The 27,068-nt window shown below is 55.1% G+C and overlaps 1 protein-coding gene across 1 annotated transcript; it reads left to right on the top strand.

Moving 5' to 3' along the window:
- The first annotated feature begins 492 nt into the window (after window positions 1-492).
- On the top strand, window positions 493-26,350 carry LOC128809957 (maestro heat-like repeat family member 5). Its single transcript, XM_053982388.1, has 15 exons — window positions 493-620; window positions 894-1,022; window positions 1,366-1,430; window positions 1,540-2,021; window positions 2,259-2,406; window positions 2,637-2,824; window positions 2,914-3,051; window positions 23,612-23,726; window positions 23,897-24,034; window positions 24,215-24,391; window positions 24,525-24,677; window positions 24,837-24,938; window positions 25,300-25,402; window positions 25,676-25,732; window positions 26,023-26,350. Exons 2-15 carry the CDS (start codon window positions 902-904, stop codon window positions 26,220-26,222), a joined length of 2,187 nt encoding a protein of 728 aa, XP_053838363.1. The 5' UTR covers window positions 493-620; window positions 894-901; the 3' UTR covers window positions 26,223-26,350.
- Window positions 26,351-27,068: the final 718 nt, after the last annotated feature.

Genomic DNA, 27,068 nt, shown 5'->3' with positions numbered 1-27,068 from the left:
TAAAGATCCTGTGCGGGCTGCCCCGGACCGCGTCCTGCAGGGTGACCCGCTGCTGCCTGATCAACAGGTGCCCCGATAGAGAAATGTAGCCCCACCAAAAGACAGGAGGACTCTCGTGCTGCTGAAATCCACGTGGGTTTATTGAGGACAGGTGGAAGGAGGAAGGAAGCAGGAACAGGAGCAGGGAGACAGCTCCAAGAGCAACTGGGGAAGGATGGGCCAGGGTATAGAACTGGGGAGGGATGGGAGTGCTTAGGGTACACACTGTCCAATGGGAAAAAGGCTTCAGGGATGAGCCCCAGGGCAGGCGACAGTGTTTCCAAGAGCCCTTTGTGACATGGTGCCGCACGGTCACCGTGGAATTGCAATGGAATCGGGTGTCCAAGGGCCCTTTGTGACACGTGGTGACACAGCAGCTGGTGCTGCCAAGAGCACGCCACAGTGCTCAGAGCAGGCAAAGGGACAGGACAGGACAGAGCAGTGCCATGAGGAGCCCCCTCACAGCTCACTTGTTCGTGTCCGACCCGCAGCTTTTCTGAGGCGTCGTTCCTGCAGCTGACCTCGAGGCCACAGCACAGCACTTGGTGACCCGTGGCCTTCCTGAGGCTTCTGTTCTGCAGGTGCCCTTGAGGGCAGAGTGTGGGACTTGGTGCCCTGGAGCTTTTCTGAGGCATCTCCCAGCCCTGCCGCCAGTGCCCTCAAGGCCAGACCACAATCCCTGACAGGAGTCTCCTGTCCTTGTGGCAGGAGCCCTTGAGACCAGAGGGCAGGGCTTGCTGTCCTGTAGCCTTCCTGAGGCTTTTCTCTGGAAGGTTCCTCCCAGACACGACTGCAGGACTTGCTGACATGGAGATTTTCTGAGGGATCTCTCCTGCAATTTCCCAAAAATCCAGTGACTGACATGGAGAAGAGACCCCCAAGAGTGCCCAAGCTGGCCTGGGTGGAGGAGGAGGAAGAAGGCCCTGGAGCTGCCCCAGCACAGGAGACTGAAAAGGTGGTGCCGTTCCATCCACCGCAGGAGGGTGAGTGGCAGAGCTGGGCCCCAGGGCTGGTGCCTGCAACGAGCTTTATCCCATCCTATCGGATCCAACTGCATCCTCTTCCATCCTCTCCCATTGGATTTCATCACATACCTTTGCATCCCATTGCATCCTATCCGATCCCATCCCTTCCCAACCCATCCCAGCCTCTGGGGACCAGCCTGGGGACACGATGGAAGGGGTCCTGGCAGACACACCTCAGTGGCCGTGCTCCATCCCCCTGGGGCATCCCGGGGCTGTCCCTGCCTGGGGAGAGCAGGGCTGGGCTGTGTTCTCCGGCCTCTGCCGCAGCCCCTCAGCTCTGGCTGTGCTCACTCCTTGCCAGGTGCAGCCCTGGACCACAAACAAGAGCAGGAATCCACCCGTGGCCGCTTCCGCAGAGCAGCGCAGGTACCTGCAGCCATCCCCACCTGGGCTGGGCCTGCTGTCACTGCTCAGCCCAGCACCGTGTGTGGAGCACTCCATGCAACATCCCTGGCTTCTTGCCCTTCTCCTACAGCTCGTTTGCAAATTCATCAAGAGCATTCGGCAGGAAGAGACCATCTCCAGGGGTGCTGGGCTCAGAGAATACTCAGAGGTCCTCAAACATGAGTCCAGTGCTGCCCTGGTGGATTTGCTTGTGGAGAGGGGTGTTTTCAGACCAGAGCAAGTAAGCAGCCTGTGGCCAGGCTTCAATTCCCTCATGAGTCACATGGCTTCCCAAGCCACTAGTGTTGGTCCCTGTGAGCCTTTGAGGCCATTGCAGTGTGGTGGGAAGGGAAGCACTTCTCTGGGGACACTGGGAACGTTGCTCCTTCTGGCAGTTTTCCAAATTGCCCTGTGCCTTCTCCAGGTGCCCGCCATGGTGAGATACATCCACCAGTGGCTCACGGCCAATGATTCTGCTGAGCACAGGCTGGACAACACCCTGCTGCATCTCACCAAAGCGCAGCCAAATGACGCAGTAATGACACTCCTGCGTGTGGCCCCATCCTGTGACAGGTATGGGGCCCACCTGCCCAGAGGGCTCAGGGCTCCCCCCAGCCCATCACCCTGTACAGCCTGTCCCAGGTGTCTGACCAACAGAGACTTCCAGGGCCCTCTGGCTGCTCCCTTTCCCAGCCCTGGCATGTCAGCCCCCCAAGCCTGCTGCCATGCTCCCTCGCTGCCCCTCAGGGGCCATGCCCAGGCTACGGTGCTGTGCCTGAGACCCCCTGAGACAGAGCTCTAACCCCACAGAGCTGCCATGGCCATGTGGAAGACCATCATGTGCTCACCCAGGACTGCGGAGCTGGTGCAGCTGATTCTCCTGGATGTGCTGGGGAGCTGGCCAGAGTACAGCACGTGCACCTCCGATGGGGACAAAACGGGTGTCTTTGCCCTGGCTGTGAGTTTCTGCCAGTGGCCTTTGCTGGCCCCAAGGCCGCCTCTCCAGCAGCTCTCCTTCCTCCTTCCCCTACTGCATCTGCCTGCCTCAGGCGCTGCCCTGAAACCTGGCCTAGGGGCAGCTGCAGGGCCACCGGTCCCGCTGCTCCCCCTGTGTCTCTCTGGGCCTCTCCCTGCCACGCTCGGGCCCTGTCACACGGGCACCTCGGCACTGAGCTTTGTTCTTTGCAGGCAACTGTGGTGATGTGGAAGATCCTCCAGGAGCCTTGTGTCCCACACAACGTGAAGCTGCATTTCCCCCACCTATTTGTGCATCTGCTCTTCCAAGTGTTCTTCAGCACTGAACAGATGCCAAAGAAGGTCCTTACCTTCTGGAAGGGATGCCAGGAGCAACACGGCCTTGCCACCAGCCCCAACAGGTGCTCCATCCCAGTCCTTCTGTCCCTGCCACATTGCCAGGGCCGGAGCCAGCACTGCAAGTGTGACCTGGGCTTTGCTCTGCACACAGGTTTGCAGTGTGGACCCTGAAGTCCCTGCTGTACCAAAAGCAGTACAAGGATGTGGTGATGGCAATGGAACGCAGGTGTGGCTGGGACACGCTGCTCTGTGCCGACACCCACCACTATGCCGTGGGTCTGCTGGCCAGGTGAGACCCCCTTCTCCCCGCTGCCTCTGACATTTGTGCTCTGCGCCTGGGGTGCCCCACACAGTCCCCGTGGTCGTGGGCCAGAGGGCCTCGTCACCGAGGGACTGCCAAGCAGACTGGAAAAGGCTGGGAGAGGAGGGTGCCCACAAAGAGCCACCTCCCAAATGGCCCAGGTCCCCTTGCAGGATGCTGGGGAAAGACCAGAACTCTGTGAGTCAATCCTGGGAGAAGTTTGTTCCACTGGCTCACAGTCTTATGGACTTTTACTCCTGACAGGGAGATGTCCTGCATCTCCATACGCTCGTGTTTCCGGATCTTTCGCTATCTGCTCCGGCTGCTCAGCACACAGGAGCTATGCTGGGATCTGCCTGCCCTGGCCTTCCTGGTGGAGGTGAGCCCGTTGGCCAGCGCTGCCTCGCTGAGCTGCCTCCCAGCTCTCTGCCCTCTCGTAGCCGCAGCTGCTTGGGACGGTGCCCACGCCCTGTGCGGTTCTGGGCTCCTGCCAGCCGGTCCCCTGTCACTGCCCTGTGCCTTTCAGGTCCTCGAGCACCTGGACTTGAGTGAACGCCATGCTGACAGAGTCCTGCAAATCTTCTCAAGGCACCTGCAGAGTGAGTGCAGGGAGAGGCGTCACCTGGCACTCAAGGGCCTTCTCAAGCTCACTGACAATCCCTTGATGGTGAGAAGGGGGCAGTGGCTGAAGCCGTGCAGGCAGCGTGGGGCTGGGGAACGCAGTTTCTTGGGCTTGGCTGTGCTTGGGGTGCTGGGGCAGCTCCTCCCAGCTCTCCTGCCTCCCGCTTCAGCTGCCCGAGTGCTTTGGCCTCTAGATCCTGTGGCAGAAGGGTGGCCTTTCACAAACTTGTGTTCTACACAGACCGAAAAAATGTGGAGCCTGACTGAAAGTCTTGTGGAGCTCCTGCGGGATGCAGATGGAGAGATTGTTAAGATAACACTCATGGTTCTCAGCTTTATAATCTTGGACAAGGACACGCCAATACCCAGCTCCTTCGCCCTGCAGCTGGCTCAGGCAGTCGTGCTACTCTTTGACCTCGTAAGGCTCTGTGCCCCCAGCCACGGCCCCTGGGTACTGCCCGGACACTTGGTGCCCTGTGGATTTGCAGGCATGCACCCAGCTGAGCCCCTCGCAGCCCATGCTGAGGTCTTCTTTTTGTCTCTTAATACAGGACAATAGCCAGGTACAGCTGCTCTCCATGCTGATCTTCCGAACACTGCTGACTCTTCCATTGGAAAAGGAGAGAAACACTCTGAAGTCACAAGTGTGCCACAGCCTGCTGCCACTCTTCTTCCACTGCCATGATGAGAATCAGCGTGTGGCAGAGGTGAGCACTTGTGGGCTGCTGCTGTCCCCTTGGGAGGGGGCTCGGCTGCCTCCTGCCCTGGCGCCTGGCAGGCTGCAGCCTCCTCCAGGCCTTGGCACAGGGATGCGGGTCCTGGTCCCTGGGCTGTGGGGCCATCTCCGTGTCTCTGCTGCTCTCCAGGCTTCTCGGGAAATGCTGATTCGTGTGGCCGAGTTCCTGAACAGGAGAGATCTTGAGAAACTAGTCAAGAAGGAGAAACTCTGGATTTTCGCCAACTGCCTGGTAAGGACGGCCTGGAAGCCCCAGGCTCAGCCTGGAGAAGCCCCCTGGGCGCGGTGCTCAGTGTGTGGGCTGGCAGCTGTGCCCCTGCCCGCTGCTGCAGCCAGAGGCCGCGCGGGCTCTTCTCCAGGCTCCCGTGGGCCCCAGCCGGGTGCCGATGGAGCCCCGGCCCGGCGGGGCTGCGGGGCGGCACCGCGGCTCCCCGGGCAGCAGCCGGCCCTCTGCCCCCTCCAGAGCCCGGCGCCAGCGGCTGCTGGCCGGGCCTCAGGGCTGTGCGGGCAGGGGAGGCCGGGGCCGGGCGCAGGGAGCGCCCGGGCCAGGGGCTGAGCCCGCGCCAACCCTTCCCTGCTGCCGCTCTCTCCAGCTGGCAGAGGACAGGAGCCGAGCGGCCGAGCACCTGCGCCGGGCCCTGCCCTACCTGCAGAGCCCACAGGAGCCCCTGCGAGAGGCGGCCGTCAGGTTCATGGGTGAGCCAGGAGCCCGGGCTCCCTCCCCGCCCCGCCGCAGCTCGGCCCCAGCCCCGCCTGCTGCCCCGGCAGCGCCATCCGGGCCCGGCGCCGTGGAGCCCCGCCTGGCCTGGGCGCTGCTGCCGCCCTCCGGCAGCCGTGCCCTTGGGCGGCAGCGTGCGGCAAGGGCCCGGGCTGAGCCCTGCCGGGCCACGAGGCCCTGTGGCCACAGGGCTGGCAGCGCCGCTGGCAGGGAGCTGTGCCGCTGGGCCGTGACAGGCTCTGTGTTCACAGGGATGGCCGGGCGGAGCTTGAGGGGGCAGCAGGGAGAGCTCCAGCTGATCTCTGAGGGTGAGTGAGGGCAGCGGGCTGACAGCGGGGGCTGGCGGGGGCAGCTGCCATCCCTGCCCCGGATGCAGAGGGCTCTGCTCCCTGTGCGGAGCAGGGCTGGCCTGGGCAGAGCACACAGAGATTTCAGGGACACATGGGGGATTCGTGGCCCGCAGCTTCGGCCTGATCCTGTTGGTCCCTACTCCCTCCTGGCCATGGCAAGAACTGGCTGGGATGGCCCTGGCAGGGGGCTCTCCTCGGCTCCCCGCAGATCCAGGATCTGGCCATGGCTCTGATCCTCTCTCTTTCAGCCCTTGAAGGAATGGTAAATGACATCAGCCTCAGCGTGGGAAGCCTGGCAATTCAGTCATTGTGCATCCTGAAGGCAGCAGAGCAGGCTCCCATGCCAAAGTTCCAGAGGCTGCGAGATCAGCTGCGCAGGGCATGGAAGACACGGCCTCGTCTGTCGCGGCTCGGCTGGCTGGGCTGCTGGGGCTCTGTCGAGGGCTGATGCAGCAGGCTGTCTTTGCTGGGGCCTCCTGAGCCAGCAGAGATTTTATTCAAAATAGCTTTTTTCTTCATTTTGTTTTCCTTTAGTATGTAGATATTGAATGTAAATAAATATCTTGTTTTGTTTTCCTTTAGTATGTAAATATAGTATGTGTTATAAAAGACAGACTCCCAGGATCTTTCTTTTGCTACCCTGGATCTGCAGGGCATAGGGGAGGAGGGGGAAAAGGGTGCTTGTGCTCAGCAAGCTTCCCCATCGTGCAGTGTTGCAGGGAAAATGGCCAGAAGCCCCCTGGCCTTTGGGGGTTGTGCTGAAGCCTTTGTGCTGCCCACAGAGCGGGAGGGCAGGGCCGGAGCCGCAGGGATCCCTGCGAGAGCGGTGCCTGGAGATGGCCACAAGGCCTGTCCCAGGCAGGAAGCGCCATCCGTGTCCTCCTGCCCGTGTGTTGCTGGCTGGATTGCTGAGGGCTCTGAGGTGCCTCTTGATGCGGCTCCCCTGGAGCTGCTGTGGGGCTGCGGCGCTGCTGCCGGGCAGGTTGGCCGGGCTGGGGGAGACCCGGAGGGGCTGGGGCAGTGGGCAGCCCTGAGCAATTGGGTGTCAGAGGCCACAAGCAGCCCCCAGGCAGCCGCCTTGTTCCTGGCACCCGGCTGCTCTGGCGCTTCCTCAGTGGGCGGTTGGAGGGACCCCCTGGAATCAGGCGTGGAACCCTGGTGCCGGCCTTTCAGGGCTGTGAGGCCAGCAGTTGTGGGGCTGGGCGTGTGCCCTCGCTGTGCTGAGACTGGAGTCCCTGGCCCCTCAGCCTTAGGCACCGAGCTTGACTGCCTGCTTGCTGAGTCTTGCTGCTGTTGCCGTGGAGGATGCCAAGCTCTGTGGGTTTAGACATTATTGAGCGAGAAGAGCAGCAGCTTTGAGCCCAAGAGGGGCCACAGAAAGGCCCTCTGGGCAAAGGGCATTGCTGGCATTCCCAGGGCAGGGAACACACGAGAGCGCAGCGGGCACCTTCATGGTGCCACGCTGGCTTTGCTTTGCTTTGGGCCACCTCCCTGTGTGCAGGGCTGGGTCTTTGCTTTGCTGTCGTTGGCCTTTTGCCCTTGTGCTCCTTTGGCTGCCTGCAGAGAGGGGCAGCCCTAGCAGGAGGCTGAAAGGCCCTGTCTCTGACATCTCAAGGGGGAAATGGAGCTCTGCCAGCCCTCAGCCCACGCTGTGAGCAGAGCAGAGCCTTTTTCGTGCCCCAGTGGCTTTCTGCCTGCTGCAGGACCCTGGCCAGCATGACCCACTCTCCTGGGGCTGAGTCACTGAGGGGGTGGGTGGCTGCTGCCCCTCGGTTCGCTGACAGGCTGTGAGGGTCGCTGAGTGAAAGGTGGGTGTCCCAAGCGCTGCTGAGGGGACCTGGGTCACTGAGGGACATGAGGTTCACTGAGGGGACATGCACCAGTGGCTCCTGTCCAATCAGTCTGCTGAGCTCAGGCTGAACAGGACCACTGCTGGATCTGACCGAGTGTCCTGGTTTAGGGCAGATTTGGGAGAAAACCTCCAAAAGGGGTCCCTCCAGAAAACCAACCCACACGGCCCCTCCCTCCAAGTGGTTTGTGAAAAAAATCTCCTTCTGGAGAGAAGTGGAAAAAAACCTGTTAATTTAAAGAGGCAAAACACTCCCCAGCACAAAAAAGAGAACAATACCAGATGACAAAACTAATTTGCCGCTCTGATGGGATGACAAATTCAGAAAATCTCTCCGGTGGGTGGTTGCTCTGTTCTCAGTCCCTCTGGCCCTGGGAAAGGCTGCTGCCCCGAGTAGGCCACAAAGTGCGAGCTCTCGGTGTTTCCCCGGGTCCCAGTCCGGAGCAGGTTCAAACAGTTCCGAGAAAAAGGAAAGGAAAAAAACAGTCCAGGGAAAACTTCTCTGCCTCAGCTAGCTAAACTGACTAAAAAGCAAAGGAGGGCCCTGTTCTGCCCCATCCGTGCCCAGACAACACAACAGTTCTGTGTTCCAGCAGAATGTGAAGCAGTGAGTGCAGGCTGATAACAAAACTCCGTGCTTCTTCTTCTCCCCGCCTTCGCTCTCAGAGCCAGTCTTGAAGGCACAGAATATAACATCCAGCATAAAGAGAACACACGACTGGGGATACAAGCATCATAACGTCACCCTAGGGCATTCCACCCCTTATCCCCGTCAACTTATATCCTCAACTTACTACCAAACATCATGCATTTTATTCACGTAAAAACTTCCATCTGTCCCACCCAAAAAATTACAAGCAACACCCATCATGCCCCCGTCACGTCCCCACACCAGACCACTGCATCCAGGCCCCAGACTTCAGAGCTGCAGGATTCCCCACTTTCTTTTTACTCACTCCAACTCCATCTTTCACTTGCTCAGACCTTCAACACTCACGCATTTCCTTCTATCTCATGTCCGTGTGGTTTAAGGTACAGACGGTGGCAGTAACATCCCGCAAACAGTGATATTTGCATCTGAGTCTCACCCCACAATCAGATCTCCCTGAGGTACACATCGTGTTGTTCCATCTCTCTGCATTATCCACCACGTGCAATCTGGTCCCTGGGCAGAGACAACGCCATGAATGAGTTTGTCTGTACTCGAGGCAGAATTGATCCACGCTGTCTTCCCTAACAAACCTCTGACATGTACCACTGGGACTTTGTCTCCTACATTCAGGGACTCAGAGCGGGCAGGACCTGCTCGGTTGGTGGAACCTCGGGTGTTATCTAACCAGGTGGCCTTTGCTAAATGCTGCTCCCAATTTTTGAAAGATCCCCCACCCAATGCTTTCATGGGTTTTGAACAGTGCATTGTAGCTCTCCACTTTGCGTGCAGCTCGTGCCTGATAGGGGATACGGTACATCCACTCAGTGCCATGTTCCCTGCCCCAGGTGTTGATCAGGCTGTTCTTGAATTGAGTCCCATTGTCTGACTCAATCCTCCCAGGAGTAACATGCCTGGTCTACCTGCTGATTGTTTTGGTGCTCCTCATCAGCTCTACTCTTGGGAACATGGGCATCCACGTGGCCAACTTTCACAGGTAGCTTCCCTACCCTGGTAGCGATGTCTTCCCACTCTTCAGCAGCCCAAACTGATTTTCCTCTGTGCTGCCAGTTAGCCTCTTTCCACCTCTCCAGCCCTCCCCACAAAGCATTGGCTACCATCCACGAGTCAGTGTAGAGCTAGAGCTTTGGCCCCTTCTCTCTTTCGGCATTGTCCAGGGCCAGTAGAAGGGCTTTGAGTTCCGCAAGTTGGCTTGATCCCCCTTCTCCTTCAGTGGCCTCGGTGACCTGTCGTGTGGGGCTCCATACAGCTGCTTTCCACTTCCAATTCATCCCTACGATGCGACAGGAACGGTCAGTGAAAAGAACGTAGCGTGTTTCTTCTGCTGGCAGTTGCTTGTATGGTGCAGCTTCTTCAGCCCTTGTCACTTGTTCTTCATCTGTGACACCAAAATTTTCACCTTCGGGCCAATTTGTAATGGCTTCCAAAATCCCAGGGCGATTCAGTTTACCAATATGAGCATGCTGCGTGATGAGAGCAATCCACTTGCTCCATGTAGCACTGGTGGCATGGTGGGTGGAGGGAACCTTTCCTCTGAACATCCACCCCAGCACCGGTAGTGAGGGTGCCAGGAGGACTTGTACTTCTGTACCAATCACCTCTGAGGCGGCTTGGACTCCTTCGTAGGCAGCCAAGATTTCCTTCTCTCTTGGGGTGGAGTTGGCTTCAGATGCTCTGTAGCTTCGACTCCAAAATCCTAGTGGTGGGCATTGAGTCTCCCAAGGCACCTTCTGCCAAAGGCTCCAGGACAAACCATGGCTCCCGGCTGCAGAGTAGAGCACATTCCTCACCTCTGGTCCTGTCCTGACTGGGCCAAGGACGACTACATGAGTGATCTCCTGCTTAATCTGGGCAAAAGCTTGTTGCTGCTCAGGGCCCCAGTGGAAATCTTTCTTCTTGTGGGTGACCAGGTAAAGAGGCCTCCGGATCTGACTGTACTGAGGAATATACATTCTCCAGAAACCTATGGAGCCTAGGAAAGCTTGTGTTTCCCTCTTGTTGGTTGGAGGAGACATTGCTGTAATCTTGTTGATGACATCCGGAGGAATCTGATGCCGTCCATCTTTCCACTTTACTCCCAGGAACTGGATCTCACAAGCTGGTCCCTTAACTTTGCTCTTTTTGATGGCAAAACCAGCTTCCAGCAGGATGCGGATGATTTTCTCTCCTTTCTCAAACATTTCTGCGGCTGTGTTCCCCCAGACAATGATGTCATCAATATACTGCAGGTGTTCTGCAGCCTCAGCCTTTTCCAGTGCAGTCTGGATCAGTCCATGGCAGATGGTGGGGCTGTGCTTCCAGCCCTGGGGCAGTCGGTTCCAGGTATACTGCACTGCCCTCCACGTGAAGGCAAACTGAGGCCTGCATTCTGCTGCCAGAGGAACGGAGAAAAAGGCATTGGCAACATCGATAGCCTTGGACTGCAGCTTCTACTGGAGCTCTAACATGTCTGGCACAGCAGTGCTCAGCCGTGGTGTCACTTCATTCCATGCACAGTAGTCCACTGTCAATCTCCATTCTCCTTCAGATTTACACACAGGCCAAATGGGGCTGTTGAAGGGTGAGTGGGTTTTGCTGACCACCCCTTGGCTCTGCAGCTCTGGGATCATCTTATGGATGGGAACCACAGCATCTCGAGTTGTTCTGTACTGTCGGTGATGCACTGTTGAGGTGGCAATTGGTACCTGTGTCTCTTCTCCCTTCAGAAGTCCTCCTGTAGATGGATTCTGGGACAGTCCAGGCAAGGTGTTCAATTGCTGGACGCCCTCTGTCACTGCAGCTGCTATCCCAAATGCCCACCTGAGTCCTTTTGGAGCTTTGAAATACCCACTTTGGAGGCAATCTATGCCCAAAAGACTTGGGGCCTCTGGGTCAGTCACAATAGGGTGTTTCTTCCACTCATTTCCAGTCAGGCTCACATCAGCTTCCACTAAAGGAAAATCCTGTGATCCCCCTGTCACGCCAGCAGTAGAGACAGATTCTGCCCCCGCATGTCTCGATGGGACTAATGTGCATTGCACACCAGTATCGACCAAAGCTTTATATTCTTGTGCTTCAGATGTGCCAGGCCAAGGAATCCACACAGTCCACAAAACATGGTTTTCCCTTGCCTCTACCTGGCTAGAAGCAGGGCCCCTCTAAGCCTGGTTATCCTTCTTCCTTTGGGCACATGTCTTGGAGGTTCCTTCATGGGGATCAGACATGTCATCATCATCATCATCATCATCATACCTGGCAGTTCAGCTACGGGAAACTGGAGCCGCTTTCCTTTTGGTGGTGAACCATATAAAACAAAACTCAAGGACAAAGACTCTCTAACTAGTCCAAGTTAGAAAGTGGTATGTTTATTACACAGTCCCCGAAATGCGTGACTGTGCCACACAAGGATTTTTGCCTTCTAGAGGCTCACCGCCTAGTCCACACACGCCTCTTGGGATCAGGTAGTTACCCGGAGGCCATACACACTGCAGCAGCTGTCCTTCCTCTGATGGAGCTTCCCAGCACTCTCGATCTCTTGTAGGCTGCTCTCCGAATATCCTGGGGCTGTTCTTAATACCATTGATGTGAGCTGAGTCTTCCGCCCACTCTTGGGATTCTCTCATTGGAAGACAAACATTTTCTGGCTGGCTTCATGGAGAGGGAGGCAAAAGAAGGCACCCTTCAGATCGAAACAGTAAACTAGGTTAATTCAGGTGTTAAACAGGTTAACAAAGTGCAGAGCTTGGCAACCACTGGCTATAAATCCTCAGTTGTTTTATGAACAGCTCTTAAATCTTGTACTGTTCAGTATGATCCATCAGGCCTTTGAACAGGTAAAAAAGGAGTATTGAACTCAAACTGACACTCTTTTCATAGCTCTGTCCGTAAAAACATTTTCATTACTTGGCTAATCTTTTCTCGGTCTTCCTTCTTTAAGGGATATTGTTTAACTTTTTAACTGGTTCTTTCCCCCTTTTTAAGCTTAACTTGCACTGGGGGTGCATTCTTTGCTCTCCCTGGTATATTAGAAGGCCACACCTCAGGAGATACCTGATCCATTATTTTCCTTTACTTCCCAAATAATCTCCCTATCTTTTGTTTTCAACTGCTAGACAAACCTATAAATGCCCACTTGTTTTCCAAGTTGATATTTTGATAGTTTGCAAAAATATGCTCTTTCAGATTGGCCAAGTAGCTCCCCTTACCATGACATAATCATGTGTTATTGACATTAAGGCTTTATTTCACACTAAGTTAATTGCCCCCATGTCTACTAAAAATCCTTTTTTTTTTTTTTGGTTTCCATTTTTCTCAAATAACTTGTTATTTCATTGCTCCTCATGATCAGTTGCTACTAAAATCCTTATAGCTCTCTGAGCAGCCTTTGTTTCTTTAAAATGACAAGGTGCCTCTCTCAGCCTTCTCTACTTAAATGTCTGTGTATACCACAACTTTTTACACTGAATACAGAGAAAACAAACCCAGGGTTCACAAGGGGAGCCCTTTGAACAAGCAACCTCTACCAAATTCGGTCTCCTCTGATTTGTAATTTTATAGGACATTTCAGTTACTTATTTTTACTCACTCTACCTAAACTTTGTTTGACAAAATTTTACAATCGTTTCCTAGTTTTTTCCTGCACAATCCAATCTTCAAGTACCAAGAGTGACTTTGAAGACACCAACTTTAAAATCGTTTATCTCCTGTTGTTGAGAAGACACCATGTCCCCAATCCCCACTGGCTTCCTGTTCAGTTAATTTAATTTGATCACCACCAGTGAGGGACACCCGGAAAACATATTCTGTTTCTATTCATGTGGAAGGTGTCCGTATTCCCTTTTAAGCTTAGCTAGCTCAGTGGCAGTGTTTAGTTGTGGTGGTATGTGTTTGGTTGTGATGTGAGGGTCGAGATCATCATCACTGAGATAGTTATTCTCTCTTTTAATCAAGGGTCTCAAGTGATGGCAGCAATGTTCCCCACAATTACTTGCTGCTTCAAGTTCTTGACGAGGATAGATTTGGTTAATGTGAGGAGTTTCCTTCTCCTCAAGCTCTGTAGAGGAATCAGCATGATGTGATTTCTTAACATGTTCCTCTGTTAAGGCAGCTCGCAATGCATAGATCACATTTTTTGCTTCATAGAACTGTTTTTGCAAAATTTCAACTAGATTTTGAAGGGAGTCTATTATAGCATGCTCCTCACTTCTTCACTCGAAGCGATTTTCTGTAGCTGCCATGAGACAAGCTCCCAAAACTGAGCATAAGATAGTTTTATTTTTGCTCAGTTTGAATTTTGTTTCATGTCGTAATGAACACACTCTATCAATAGCATTTTCTAAGTTAAACCAATTACTCTGTGCCCATTTTTCTCCTTCCGTAGAAGGTTTGGCATTGTGTTTGGCTAGTAGTGCATAAAATTCAGCTTTAATTTCAACAATAAGATTATCACTCATTTTGTGAAGGGACCAAAACCACAACAGGGAGGTACAAACTTAAGTTCCACAAAACTACACAGCCCTCGCTGTGTCGCCCTTCGCTTCCCTGGGTGGGTGAAAGGACAATAATCTGCCTGGGAGGCTCTGCTTAGTTTCTGCAAGTTGTCCCTTCCTTCCCAGACCAGACATACACAACAACAACAAAACAACAGTGTCCCGCCTTTTGCACTAAGGGATCCTTTGTGAATTTCCAAAGACACTGTGGGTACCTTTTCACCTGCAACCCTTCTGTCTAGACAGAAATCCTGTCTGTGACACCAATTTTAACCTCACGATCCGCTTATTGCGGGGTGTCGTGATGGTTCTTTTCACCCATCCCAAAAGTGCAAAAAAGGCAAACAACAAGGGACTATCAGTTAATCACAACAAATGCACCTTTATTAGGGGCCAAACCAGTAAATGCGATAGTGGGGATCAGAAAGGAGATAAAAGGATAGAGAGAGAGAGAGAAGAGGGGTATGGGAATAGCTACCAACACAGGCGAGATGCTCAGTGGTCCGGACGATGGGGATCCGTCTGTCGTGTCGGGGAAGTCTTCCAAGTTCTGGTGGACTCGGGGGTCCAGTTATAGTCCACATAGGAAAGAGGGGGGAACAAGTGGAACAGTGAAAGTCCATTGTAATCGCCACGAGGGAACGGGTGAGTCCACAGAAACCACCAAAGCAAGACGAATACAATGAAGAATAAATCCATTGAAAATACTGATGGGAAACAGGTCATGTCATTAGTGGTCAGACCACCAATTTCCCCTCCTGCCTATAGTAGGGGTCTCAGTCTCAGTCCTTGGGAGGAGAGTTCTCATTCTTTCTTTGTCACGGTGGTAACGAGGCAGATGAGGTGTCTTCAATGAAGGACCACGGGAGTCACCCCAAAAGCTCATTCGGCTTAAGGAACGGAGATCAGAAGCAGGCCGCGCATCAGGCTGTCCCGTGCTGGCTCCATGTCAGGTCTTTGCCAAGTCCTTGCCAACTCCTTGCCAAGTTCTTGTCAGGCCTTGTTCAGAACAGCGAGCATGACGGTTCAGTGGTTGCACCTGCACTGTGTCCTGTTCTAAGCCGGAAACTGCAGTGGGGGAAGGGATTCTTTCTCGTGGCAATCGGAAGGCAGAATGGAGAACGAGGGGCTTCAGACGGCCTCTTATAACATCTCCCACAACGTATCAAACGGCCTTTCCTGACCATGCATCCGCTATACAGGTCACTATTTAAAACTGTTTTAATTTTTAAACCTACCGGAGTTTTAGTAGTCAGGGGTCCTTGTCTGCTCCTGGATGAACAGTCTGGGCAGCGGAGCCCACTCTTCCAGGAATGCCCTGGGGTCGCCCCAAGGGGGTCCACAACCTGGGCTGGTCTCACAGCAGAGCAGAGGCTCCTCCTGGCTGGCTCGCCAACTGAATCATTAAAACCAAAAATCACAGACAAAAACCCTCAAACTGGTCAAAGTTAGAAAGTGGTATGTTTGTTACGCTGGCAGGCAGCACCGTGGGGATTGTCCCCGAAATGCGTGACTGCGTCACAGAAGGGTTTCTGCCTTCTGTTTATTTCCCAAAATAATACATATGTGCAACCGCAGCACCTCCCATCCCTGCTTTGTATTCAAATGAGGTTATTAGTCCTTCATGCGTGCGCAGTTCTTCTCTTGAATTGGGTCGGTGGTCTCAAATTGGGCCAGTGGTGCCAGGGAGGAAGTCAGGAAGGTCTTCATCAGGTCTCTGTGACCCTCTGGCATGATCCAAGGCCCCCTGCTTCGTGATGGACTGACATAGGGGCCAGGTGCTGGGCATTGTTCTACTGGTTTCAAGAGGTTCCTGTTCACTTTCTCCACTTCCTTCTACAAATGAGCTTGTAATAGAACAATTAGCTTTAGCTTAAGCATCTAATCATCATTAACCTATCGCTGGTGTATCTAACTTCAATATGAATTGGTTCTAACCATCAGCTGAAATCTTAACCCTTTAAAATCAGGATTCACAGGCAGATCCAATTCTAGTGCCAAGTTAGAGCGTATCAATACCCCCGGCTAGATAAACATGCACAGCCCAACATCCCCAGGGCCGCTCCTCCCATTCCCCCACTGGAAGGGAAGAGGCAGAGCCAGCCCCACCCTCTGTGGGATCCCAGGTGGAGCTGACACCTCTCCTGATATCCCCCAAGCCGTGGAAGGCCCAGGGTAGGAAACAGGGACATTTCCTGGCACAAATGACCACGAGATATCCCCATCACCATGAACCACCCCCCAAGACAAGGCGCAAGTAACCCTCTGAAAGCCCAGAACAAAGGGTCTGTCACATTGAAATATACTCCAGCAATGATCCTGAATCCATCCTGGTATGGATATAAGGCAAGGATGTCTGGGTTTCAGAACCCCCTGTGACACCATAACAGCAGATTAAAGGTCCGGCTTGCCAAGCACTCAAAAGTAGGTATTTGTAACTTTACTAACAGGATGTGATTTCAACTATTACCTACCAGAAGCTGTGTTTCAGAGCCTACACGTCAACTTGTCTCCAACAGCAATTGAAACGAACATTACCATGCTCCAAAAACTGTTGGAACATTCTGGCCTGTGCAAAGTGCTACAACAGCAGAAGAAGAAAAGTCAGAAGACACTGATCAGTGTCCATCAGAATACAGAAAAGGCACGTCATGTCCTAGAAGAAATGAAGAGGGATGGAGAGAATCACGGGCAGGAAAACTTGCTTGGATGGTCCCCATGTGCCACAGGCTTTTCCAACCTAAGCTACATCCTGCAGTTGTGATACTGGCACTAACTGGGATTGGGTTTGTGTCAATAATTGCAGTGGATGTAAGAGTGTGGTGCCTAATCCAGCAATCATGAAAACAAACTTGTCCAGAAATACACAGGTTGAAGGAAGGAAAAGCAATGTGGTTTTTTTGTTGTTGTTTTTGTGGTTTTTTTTTTTTTTTTTTTTTTTTTTTTTTTTTTTTTTGTTTTTGTTTTGTTTTGTTTGGTTTTTTTTTGGTTTTATTTTCTGGTTTTTTTTTTGTTTGTTTGTTTGTTTTTTTTTTGCCAGAACCAGATGCTGTGTTTTTGTTCATAGATACCACTTGGTTTTAACATTTTGATAAAAGAACTGATTGGCTCCAACACTGAGCCAGGAGTCACCACAGAGACTGACTCAGAGAGGTGGGTATTGGCTTTATTCGGCGCTGGCTACGTGGGGGATTGCTCCTCTGTGGGAAATGTATTTGTAAAGGATTTTCAGAAGCTGGCTGAAAGCTGACACAGTCTTGTACATCTGTATGCAAACTCTGAGATAAGGTGTGCTGACTTAGGAAGGCCATGGAATTGAGATGACATTGTTGAGAGAGAGATTGAACTAGAAACAAGTCTCAGAAGGTGGCCTTGCAAAAAGACCAGCTATTTTGAGAACTAGAACTGTGAAAGATGCATTGTAGCAAGATCACATAGGGTAAAATAATAGGTGATTGGTGTTCGGAGTATTAGCAGCATTGTGTGGCAAAAGCTAATAGGCTGAAAAACATTTCTAAGGTGTTGCAAGCAGGAAATAGGGTGGCTTCTTAGAGAATGGTGTTAAGCTTTACATCTCTTATGTCTCACCCTTCTACAAGACTGGTAATGGAATAAAATCTTTGAAAAAGCCTCTCAGTTGCCCCGTCTCTGTAGAGCTAGGATTTCCCAACTCTCCTCCTAACACACACACTCAGCACATTGCACAGCACAATATATGGTTACATTTTGTGCATATTTATTACATTCTTTGGTTAGGAGTGGTTATACAAATTACTTCTCAGAAGTCATTCATATCATTAGCATACGTGATGGAAAACTCAGTGTACTCTGGTGGTGCCACTGAGGAAGGCTCCGAGTCTTCCACAGGGCTCACTGCCATGAAGGCCGACAGTCTCATTCTGTCTGCACTTATCACCTTTCTTTCTGAAGCACGCACAGTCCTTTGTTGGCTGCTCCAATGGTATCAACATGTTCTGTTCCTCTGATCTTAACAAGGAACCATCCGTTTCTCTTAGCTTCAAATGGCTAAAGTGCATCTTGTTCCTTAGGCTTCTGCTTAATATTTGCTGACCCTTTGCCATGGTTGGACGCTGGCGCAATGCCAGTGCACCCATGCAAAGGTATTTTTGCAAATGAATGCTGTGAGATGCGACTAGAAACAGAGCAGAGCAGGCTCGAGCTTAGAAATAAAGAAAAAACACTTTATTAACCTACAACTCTAATAAAGGACACCCACAGAATTCAGAATGGAAATTCTTCCAAAACATTCCTCCTCCCCCCACCCAATTCCCACCAAAACACAGTGAGACAAAACCTTGCATTCCCGATCAAGTTACCAGCCCTCAGATAATCAATTCTCAGTCCATCAAGGGAGAGAGGAGTCTCTCTTCTACCATAGACTCCCCCAGGAAACACAATTGCCACCTCTTGTGTTTCCGCGTCACACACGGCACCACCTGGAGAAAATCTGCCATCGTGACATCCTCCTTCCATGTACAGCGCTCTCAGCACCGTGCATGATGGACCGAGACTGCTCACAGGGTTCCTTTGAAGGACGCTTTGCCAAGGAGCAAAGAACAACAGTTTCTCTTTTTGGGACAACAGTGCCCCCCATTTTCTCCTCCCCTGGAGCCAAGGGTCTTGAGAACAGAGATCTTCTTCTTCCCTGAAGACTGAGGGCACCACCACACCCTCCTCATCTCCCTCTCCACTCCTGCCACTCCCTTGGCATCACTGCAGCAGGTCACTCACACTCCAGCCCTGGCAGTCACTGCAGCCGGTCACTCCCTTGGCTCAAGCCATTACATCCCCCTAAAATGCAGTCTGTGTTGCAGGAGAAATGGCTTCCGTCTATGGCTATACAAGAGAAGTCCAGCCAAGCCTGCTCCTTCATCTCCTCCCACTTAGGATTTCTTCTTCTAACATCTCAGATCCCAGGCAGTCTCTCTTCTCTTTCAGAGCAAGGAGGATTAATGTTTCACCAAGTTTTCTCTATCCAAGAAGGGGTTAAAAGTCTCGGGCTCCCAGGATGACTGAAGTCTTGGCTGCCCAGAACTCCCACGGCTGGGCACCTTCCCCCCCTGCTTCTCTTTCTCCTCTGCCGGCATACTGCCGGCACATGAGATCAAATTTCCAGGTGTGTGGTAGTCTGTTATTTCACAGTTTGTTCTTCTGTAGTATGTTTGAATATTCCATGTTCTAAGTTTGTAATGGTTGGTTCTATGTACCCAGTTTGGCCTCCCTAATGGTTCAGTCCTGAGTTGTTTACCACAGTTTTCCCCCCCAAAATGTATGTCAATCTACTTGTCAGTCTCCCTGTATGCCTCCCTTGTTCCCTTGTCTTACCCCTGTCTGTCAAAGATAGCACACTCCTTTGGTTCTGGAGTGTTCCCTGCCTTTCATCCCTTCCTCAAAGCAGAATTGGATTGGAAGGTTTGCTCCCTCCCCATGTTGGCTTCTACTGGGAAGCTCTTACCCTGCACCCCTCCCCTGATGCCCTCCTCTTGGTCAAAGGTTGTGTACTCCCCGTGTTCCTTCTACCCTTTAAAAGGAGTCCTTTCATGTTCAGATTTGGCACTTGCTCTGCCCCCCTTTGGGAATTAAATCCTTGGAGATTCAGACAAGTGTCCTTCCCTTATTCCTCTGCCTCTCTTTCCTCGTGCCCTGTGCCTTTGCTGTGCTGCCCACGCCACAGCAATCACCGCCACCCGCAACAGTCTCGGCCGAGAATTGGGGACGGCCACTCGCGTGTCTGCCCTTCGGCCACAGGCAGGACAGCTCATCGGCGAACCTCCATCCCGTGGCTGCTGAGAGCCAGACTCAGATTTGCAATCCAATGGATGGCCATTTTTTTTTTTTTTGCCTCTGTGTTATGTTTTCTAAAGTGACTCTCAATGGCTGATGTTAAGGCAAATGAGTTGCTGCTTTGAGATGGGAAGCAAACTTGAAAATCTTTCATTTGTTATAAATGACTAAGGCAAGAGTTGGCTCTCACAATTCAGAGATGACTATTATGTGTACGTGAAGAGAAGTTTGTAGAGTTCTGTTATTTTTCCATGTTCTCCCCATAGTCCTCTTTCCCTTTCCCCCTGAATTGGTGCCACTGGTCGGGGCTCTCAGAGGAGGGAGAGCTTGTTACTAGGAGGTGTGGCATGGCAACACCTGACCTCCAATCAAGATGTAAGAAAGTAATCTCACTGACGGACAGCAGAGAAAGAATTGACTGACAAAACCTTGGGAAGGGCTAAGGGTATAAAGGGGACTCTGCCACACCTGCTGATGTCAGCGCTCCCCGGGCCCCAGGGCTCAGAGCAGCATTCGTGCCCTGGCCCACACGTTCCTTGTCCCTGTCACAGCCGCGGGTTTAGGATGGCCACCAGCCAGGACGTGTCCCAAGGAGGCCGTGGCAGCTTCCGTGGAAGGCCCCGTGCCCTTCCCAGCGCGGCTGCGTCGGCAGCCCTGGGGGCTCCTTGTGCTGCCCTGAGCCCGCAGAGCAGGGCAGGCTTTGCTGATGCTCTGAGCCGTTCCTAAAGATCCTGTGCGGGCTGCCCCGGACCGCGTCCTGCAGGGTGACCCGCTGCTGCCTGTTCAACAGGTGCCCCGATAGAGAAATGTAGCCCCAGCAAAAGACAGGAGGACTCTCGTGCTGCTGAAATCCACGTGGGTTTATTGAGGACAGGTGGAAGGAGGAAGGAAGCAGGAACAGGAGCAGGGAGACAACCAGACGCAGAGGGAGACAGCTCCAAGAGCAACTGGGGAAGGATGGGCCAGGGTATAGAACTGGGGAGGGATGGGAGTGCTTAGGGTACAGACTGTCCAATGGGAAAAAGGCTTCAGGGATGAGCAGGGATGGGGTGACATAATCCGAAGCAATGAGGGAGAAGGGGAGGAGTGGTTTGCGGAGGGAACCAATGGGGTTATTGAGAACAAGGAACTTTCTAGAGCTTGGGGAGATGACAAGCATGAACTGACAGATGACAGATATGTGTTCATCTGCATGGGGAAGCAGGGAACTCTGGACCCGTGTTCTACATAAATGAAGCCTCCCAGGGCATCCCTGAGCTGCTGTCCCCAGGGGCACATCCCGAAATCCTGTTGCGCTGTCTCAGACCCTTGGGGTCAGAGATTCCTTCCAACCTGGGCCACTTTGGGTGGGCTGGGGGCGGCCCCAGGGCAGGTGACAGTGTTTCCAAGGGCCCTTTGTGACATGGTGCCGCACGGTCACCGTGGAATTGCAATGGAATCGGGTGTCCAAGGGCCCTTTGTGACACGTGGTGACACAGCAGCTGGTGGTGCCAAGAGCACGCCAGAGTGCTCAGAGCAGGCGACGGGACAGGACGGGACAGAGCAGTGCCGTGAGGAGCCCCCTCACAGCTCACTTGTTCGTGTCCGACCCGCAGCTTTTCTGAGGCGTTGTTCCTGCAGCTGACCTCGAGGCCACACCACAGCACTTGGTGGCCCGTGGCCTTCCCGAGGCTTCTGTTCTGCAGGTGCCCTTGAGGGCAGAGTGTGGGACTTGGTGCCCTGGAGCTTTTCTGAGGCATCTCTCAGCCCTGCCGCCAGTGCCCTCGAGGCCAGACCACAATCCCTGGCAGGAGTCTCCTGTCCTTGTGGCAGGAGCCCTTGAGACCAGAGGGCAGGGCTTGCTGTCCTGTAGCCTTCCTGAGGCTTCTCTCTGGAAGGTGCCTTCCAGACACGACTGCAGGACTTGTTGATGTGGAGATTTTCTGAGGGATCTCTCCTGCAAGTTCCCAAAAATCCAGTCACTGACATGGAGAAGAGACCCCCAAGAGTGCCCAAGCTGGCCTGGGTGGAGGAGGAGGAAGAAGGCCCTGGAGCTGCCCCAGCACAGGAGACCGAAAAGGTGGTGCCGTTCCATCCACCGCAGGAGGGTGAGTGGCAGAGCTGGGCCCCAGGGCTGGTGCCTGCAGCCACCTTTGCCCCATCCCATCCCATCCCATCCCACCCCATCCCATCCCATCCCATCCCATCCCATCCCATCCCATCACATCCCATCCCATCCCCTGGGGACGTGCCTATGGAGACGAAGGAAGAAGGGCCTTGCTCCATCCCCTGGGGCATCCCGGGGCTGTCCCTGCCTGGGGAGAGCAGGGCTGGGCTGTGTTCTCCGGCCTCTGCCGCAGCCCCTCAGCTCTGGCTGCGCTCGCTCCTTGCCAGGTGCAGCCCTGGACCACAAACAAGAGCAGGAATCCACCCGTGGCCGCTTCCGCAGAGCAGCGCAGGTACCTGCAGCCATCCCCACCTGGGCTGGGCCTGCTGTCACTGCTCAGCCCAGCACCGTGTGTGGAGCACTCCATGCAACATCCCTGGCTTCTTGCCCTTCTCCTACAGCTCATTTGCAAATTCATCAAGAGCATTCGGCAGGAAGAGACCATCTCCAGGGGTGCTGGGCTCAGAGATTACTCAGAGGTCCTCAAACATGAGTCCAGTGCTGCCCTGCTGGATTTGCTTGTGGAGAGGGGTGTTTTCAGACCAGAGCAAGTAAGCAGCCTGTGGCCAGGCTTCAATTCCCTCATGAGTCACATGGCTTCCCAAGCCACTAGTGTTGGTCCCTGTGAGCCTTTGAGGCCATCGCACTGCGGTGGGAAGGGAAGCACTTCTCTGGGGACACTGGGAACGTTGCTCCTTCTGGCAGCTTTCCAAATTGCCCTGTGCCTTCTGCAGGTGCCTGCCATGGTGAGATACATCCACCAGTGGCTCACGGCCAATGATTCTGCTGAGCACAGGCTGGACAACACCCTGCTGCATCTCACCAAAGGACAGCCAAATGACGCAGTAATGACACTCCTGCGTGTGACCCCATCCTGTGACAGGTATGGGGCCCACCTGCCCAGAGGGCTCAGGGCTCCCCCCAGCCCATTGCCCTGTACAGCCTGTCCCAGGTGTCTGACCAACAGAGACTTCCAGGGCCCTCTGGCTGCTCCCTTTCCCAGCCCTGGCATGTCAGCCCCCCAAGCCTGCTGCCATGCTCCCTCGCTGCCCCTCAGGGGCCATGCCCAGGCTACGGTGCTGTGCCTGAGACCCCCTGAGACAGAGCTCTAACCCCACAGAGCTGCCATGGCCATGTGGAAGACCATCATGTGCTCACCCAGGACTGCGGAGCTGGTGCAGCTGATTCTCCTGGATGTGCTGGGGAGCTGGCCAGAGTACAGCACGTGCACCTCCGATGGGGACAAAACGGGTGTCTTTGCCCTGGCTGTGAGTTTCTGCCAGTAGCCTTTGCTGGCCCCAAGGCCGCCTCTCCAGCAGCTCTCCTTCCTCCTTCCCCTACTGCATCTGCCTGCCTCAGGCGCTGCCCTGAAACCTGGCCTAGGGGCAGCTGCAGGGCCACCGGTCCCGCTGCTCCCCCTGTGTCTCTCTGGGCCTCTCCCTGCCACGCTCGGGCCCTGTCACACGGACACCTCGGCACTGAGCGCTGTCTCCGGGGGTTTTGTTCTTTGCAGGCAACTGTGGTGATGTGGAAGATCCTCCAGGAGCCCTGTGTCCCACGTATAGCGACAGCGCATCTCCCCTGCCTATTTGTGCATCTGCTCTTCCAAGTGTTCTTCAGCACTGAACAGATGCCAACGAAGGTCCTTACCTTCTGGAAGGGATGCCGGGAGCAACACGGCCTTGCCACCAGCCCCAACAGGTGCTCCATCCCAGTCCTTCTGTCCCTGCCACATTGCCAGGGCAAGAGCCAATGCTCCCAGTCTGACCTGGGCTTTGCTCTGCACACAGATTTGCAGTGCGGACCCTGAAGTCCCTGCTGTGCCAAAAGCAGTACAAGGATGTGGTGGTGTCAATGGAACGCAGGTGTGGCTGGGACACGCTGCTCTGTGCTGACACCCACCACTATGCCGTGGGTCTGCTGGCCAGGTGAGACCCCCTTCTCCCTGCTGCCTCTGACATTTGTGCTCTGCGCCTGGGGTGCCCCACACAGTCCCCGTGGTCGTGGGCCAGAGGGCCTCGTCACCGAGGGACTGCCAAGCAGACTGGAAAAGGCTGGGAGAGGAGAGAGCACAGAAGGAGACACCTCCTAAGTGGCCCAGGTCCCTTGGTGAAAGACCAGACCTCTGTGAGCCTGTCCTGGGAGAGATTTCTTCAGGGTCCTGGTCCCTTTTTCGCCCTCCTAGGGAGATGCGCCATGCTTCTCTTGAGTTGTGTTCCAGTATTGCACTCCACCTCCTCTGGCTGCTCAGCACACAGGAGCCACGCTGGGATCTGCCTGCCCTGGCCTTCCTGGTGGAGGTGAGCCTGTTGGCCAGCGCTGCCTCGCTGAGCTGCCTCCCAGCTCTCTGCCCTCTCGTAGCCACAGCTGCCAGGACGGTGCCCACGCCCTGTGCTGCTGCCTGGGCCCAGCCCTGTGCGCTTCTGGGCTCCTGCCGGCCGGTCCCCTGTCACTGCCCTGTGCCTTTCAGGTCCTCGAGTGCCTAGATTCAAGTGAATGTGGTGACAGTGTTGTGGAGGTTTCATCCAGGTACCTGCAGAGCGAGTGCAGGGAGAGGCGTCGCCTGGCGCTCAGGGCCCTTCTCGAGCTCATTGACGATCCCTCGATGGTGAGAGGGGGCAGCGGCTGAAGCTGCGCTGGGAACGCAGTCACTTGGGCTTGGCTTCAGGCGTTGGGGCAGCTGCTCCCAGCTCTCCCGTTTCGGCTTCCCCAGTGCCTCGGGACAGGCCTTTGGCCTCCAGGCCCTGCAGCAGCAGGGTGGTCTTTCAAAAACTTGTGTTCCACACAGGCTGAAAAGATGTGGCGCCTGACTGAAAGCCTCATGGACCTACTGTGGGACAGTGATGCAGAGATAGCTGGGCTGACACTCATCACACTCAGCTTTATATTCTTGCACAAATCCATTCTGATCTCAACTCCCATTGCCCTGCAGCTGGCTAAGGCGCTCCTGCCACTCTTTGACCATGTAAGGCTCTGTGCCCCCAGCCACAGTCACTGGGTGCTGCCTGGAAACTTGGTGCCCTGTGGAGTTCCAGGCCTGTGCCCAGGCAGGCCTGGAGGAGCCAAAGCGGTGGCATTTTTCCCTTTTCTTCATATAGGAAAATAGCCAGGTACAGCTGCTCTCCATAAAACTCTTTCAAGACATGATGGGGTTTTTGGAAAAGGGAGAAAAGCCTTTGGAAAGGCCTGTGCACCAGAGCCTGCTGCCACTCTTCTTCCACTGCCATGATGAGAATCAGCGTGTGGCAGAGGTGAGCACTCGTGGGCTGCTGCTGTCCCCTTGGGAGGGGGCTCGGCTGCCTCCTGCCCTGGCACCTGGCGGGCTGCAGCCTCCTCCAGGCCTTGGCACAGGGATGCGGGTCCTGGTCCCTGGGCTGTGGGGCCATCTCCGTGTCTCTGCTGCTCTCCAGGCTTCTCGGGAAACGCTGATTTGTGTGGCCGAGTTTCTGAGAAGGAGAGATCTTGAGAAACTGGTGAAAAAGGAGAAACTCTGGATTTTCGCCAACTGCCTGGTAAGGACGGCCTGGAAGCCCCAGGCTCAGTCTGGAGAAGCGCCCTGAGCGCGGTGCTCAGTGTGTGGGCTGGCAGCTGTGCCCCTGCCCGCTGCTGCAGCCAGAGGCCGCGCGGGCTCTTCTCCAGGCTCCCGTGGGCCCCAGCCGGGTGCCGATGGAGCCCCGGCCCGGCGGGGCTGCGGGGCGGCACCGCGGCTCCCCGGGCAGCAGCCGGCCCTCTGCCCCCTCCAGAGCCCGGCGCCAGCGGCTGCTGGCCGGGCCTCAGGGCTGTGCGGGCAGGGGAGGCCGGGGCTGGGCGCAGGGAGCGCCCGGGCCAGGGGCTGAGCCCGCGCCAACCCTTCCCTGCTGCCGCTCTCTCCAGCTGGCAGAGGACAGGAGCCGAGCGGCCGAGCACCTGCGCCGGGCCCTGCCCTACCTGCAGAGCCCACAGGAGCCCCTGCGAGAGGCGGCCGTCAGGTTCATGGGTGAGCCAGGAGCCCGGGCTCCCTCCCCGCCCCGCCGCAGCTCGGCCCCAGCCCCGCCTGCTGCCCCGGCAGCGCCATCCGGGCCCGGCGCCGTGGAGCCCCGCCTGGCCTGGGCGCTGCTGCCGCCCTCCGGCAGCCGTGCCCTTGGGCGGCAGCGTGCGGCAAGGGCCCGGGCTGAGCCCTGCCGGGCCACGAGGCCGTGTGGCCACAGGGCTGGCAGCGCCGCTGGCAGGGAGCTGTGCCGCTGGGCCGTGACAGGCTCTGTGTTCACAGGGATGGCCGGGCGGAGCTTGAGGGGGCAGCAGGGAGAGCTCCAGCTGATCTCTGAGGGTGAGTGAGGGCAGCGGGCTGACAGCGGGGGCTGGCGGGGGCAGCTGCCATCCCTGCCCCGGCTGCAGAGGGCTCTGCTCCCTGTGCGGAGCAGGGCTGGCCTGGGCAGAGCACACAGAGATTTCAGGGACACGTGGGGGATTCGTGGCCCGCAGCTTCGGCCTGATCCTGTTGGTCCCTACTCCCTCCTGACCATGGCAAGAACTGGCTGGGATGGCCCTGGCAGGGGGCTCTCCTCGGCTCCCCGCTGAGTCGGGATCTGACCGTGGCTCTGATCCTCTCTCTTTCAGCCCTTGAAGGAATGGTAAATGACATCAGCCTCAGCGTGGGAAGCCTGGCAATTCAATCATTGTGCATCCTGAAGGCAGCAGAGCAGGCTCCCATGCCAAAGTTCCAGAGGCTGCGAGATCAGCTGCGCAGGGCATGGAAGACACGGCCTCGTCTGTCGCGGCTCGGCTGGCTGGGCTGCTGGGGCTCTGTGGAGGGCTGATGCAGCAGGCTGTCTTTGCTGGGGCCTCCTGAGCCAGCAGGGATTTTATTCAAAATAGCTCTTTTCTTCATTTTGTTTTCCTTTATCATGTAAATATTGAATGTAAATAAACATCTTGTTTTCTTTTCCTTTAGTATGTAAATATAGAATGTATTATAATAGACAGACTCCTAGGATCTTTCTTTTGCTGCCCAGGGTGCCCAGGACATAGGGGGAGGCGTGGGAAAATGGTGCTTGTGCTCAGCAAGTTTCCCAGTTGTGCAGTGTTACAGGGAAAATGGCCAGAAGCCCCCTGGCCTTTGGGGGTTGTGCTGAAGCCTTTGTGCTGCCCACAGAGCGGGTGGGCAGGGCCGGAGCCGCGGGGATCCCTGCGAGAGCGGTGCCTGGAGATGGCCACAAAGCCTGTCCCAGGCAGGAAGCGCCATCCGTGTCCTCCTGCCCGTGTGTTGCTGGCTGGATTGCTGAGGGCTCTGAGGTTCTCAGGCACAGCAGCACCCTGAACAACGGCACCTGCTCAACGAGGCTCCCGCACCAGCCAGGATGCCAGACGCGGGGAGACCGTGGGCACAATTGCCATGCTTTGGCAAAAGGCTTCAGCAGTTTTCACCACAATGGCTTTCTCTTGACTTGCCAGCCTCACAGCAAAGCCTTACAGCTTCAGCTGCAGCCTGTGCCCCTGACTGACTTCCATGGCCATGCTTGAGGGCAGACTCGCCTTCCACAGGCGGGCATCCCAAGGCAGAGGCATTGGTGCCATGGTGAGAGAGAGACTCTGATGGGGCACGAGCCCTGCGCTGCAGCTGCCCGCCCTCTCCTCCATGCAGGCACCTTAAAGACACATGCGTC

This window comes from Vidua macroura, chromosome 7, assembly GCF_024509145.1.
Source record: "Vidua macroura isolate BioBank_ID:100142 chromosome 7, ASM2450914v1, whole genome shotgun sequence".
NCBI lineage: Eukaryota > Metazoa > Chordata > Aves > Passeriformes > Viduidae > Vidua > Vidua macroura.
The sequence above is the reverse complement of the archived record's forward strand: the minus strand, read 5'-3'. Positions and strand labels throughout refer to the sequence as shown.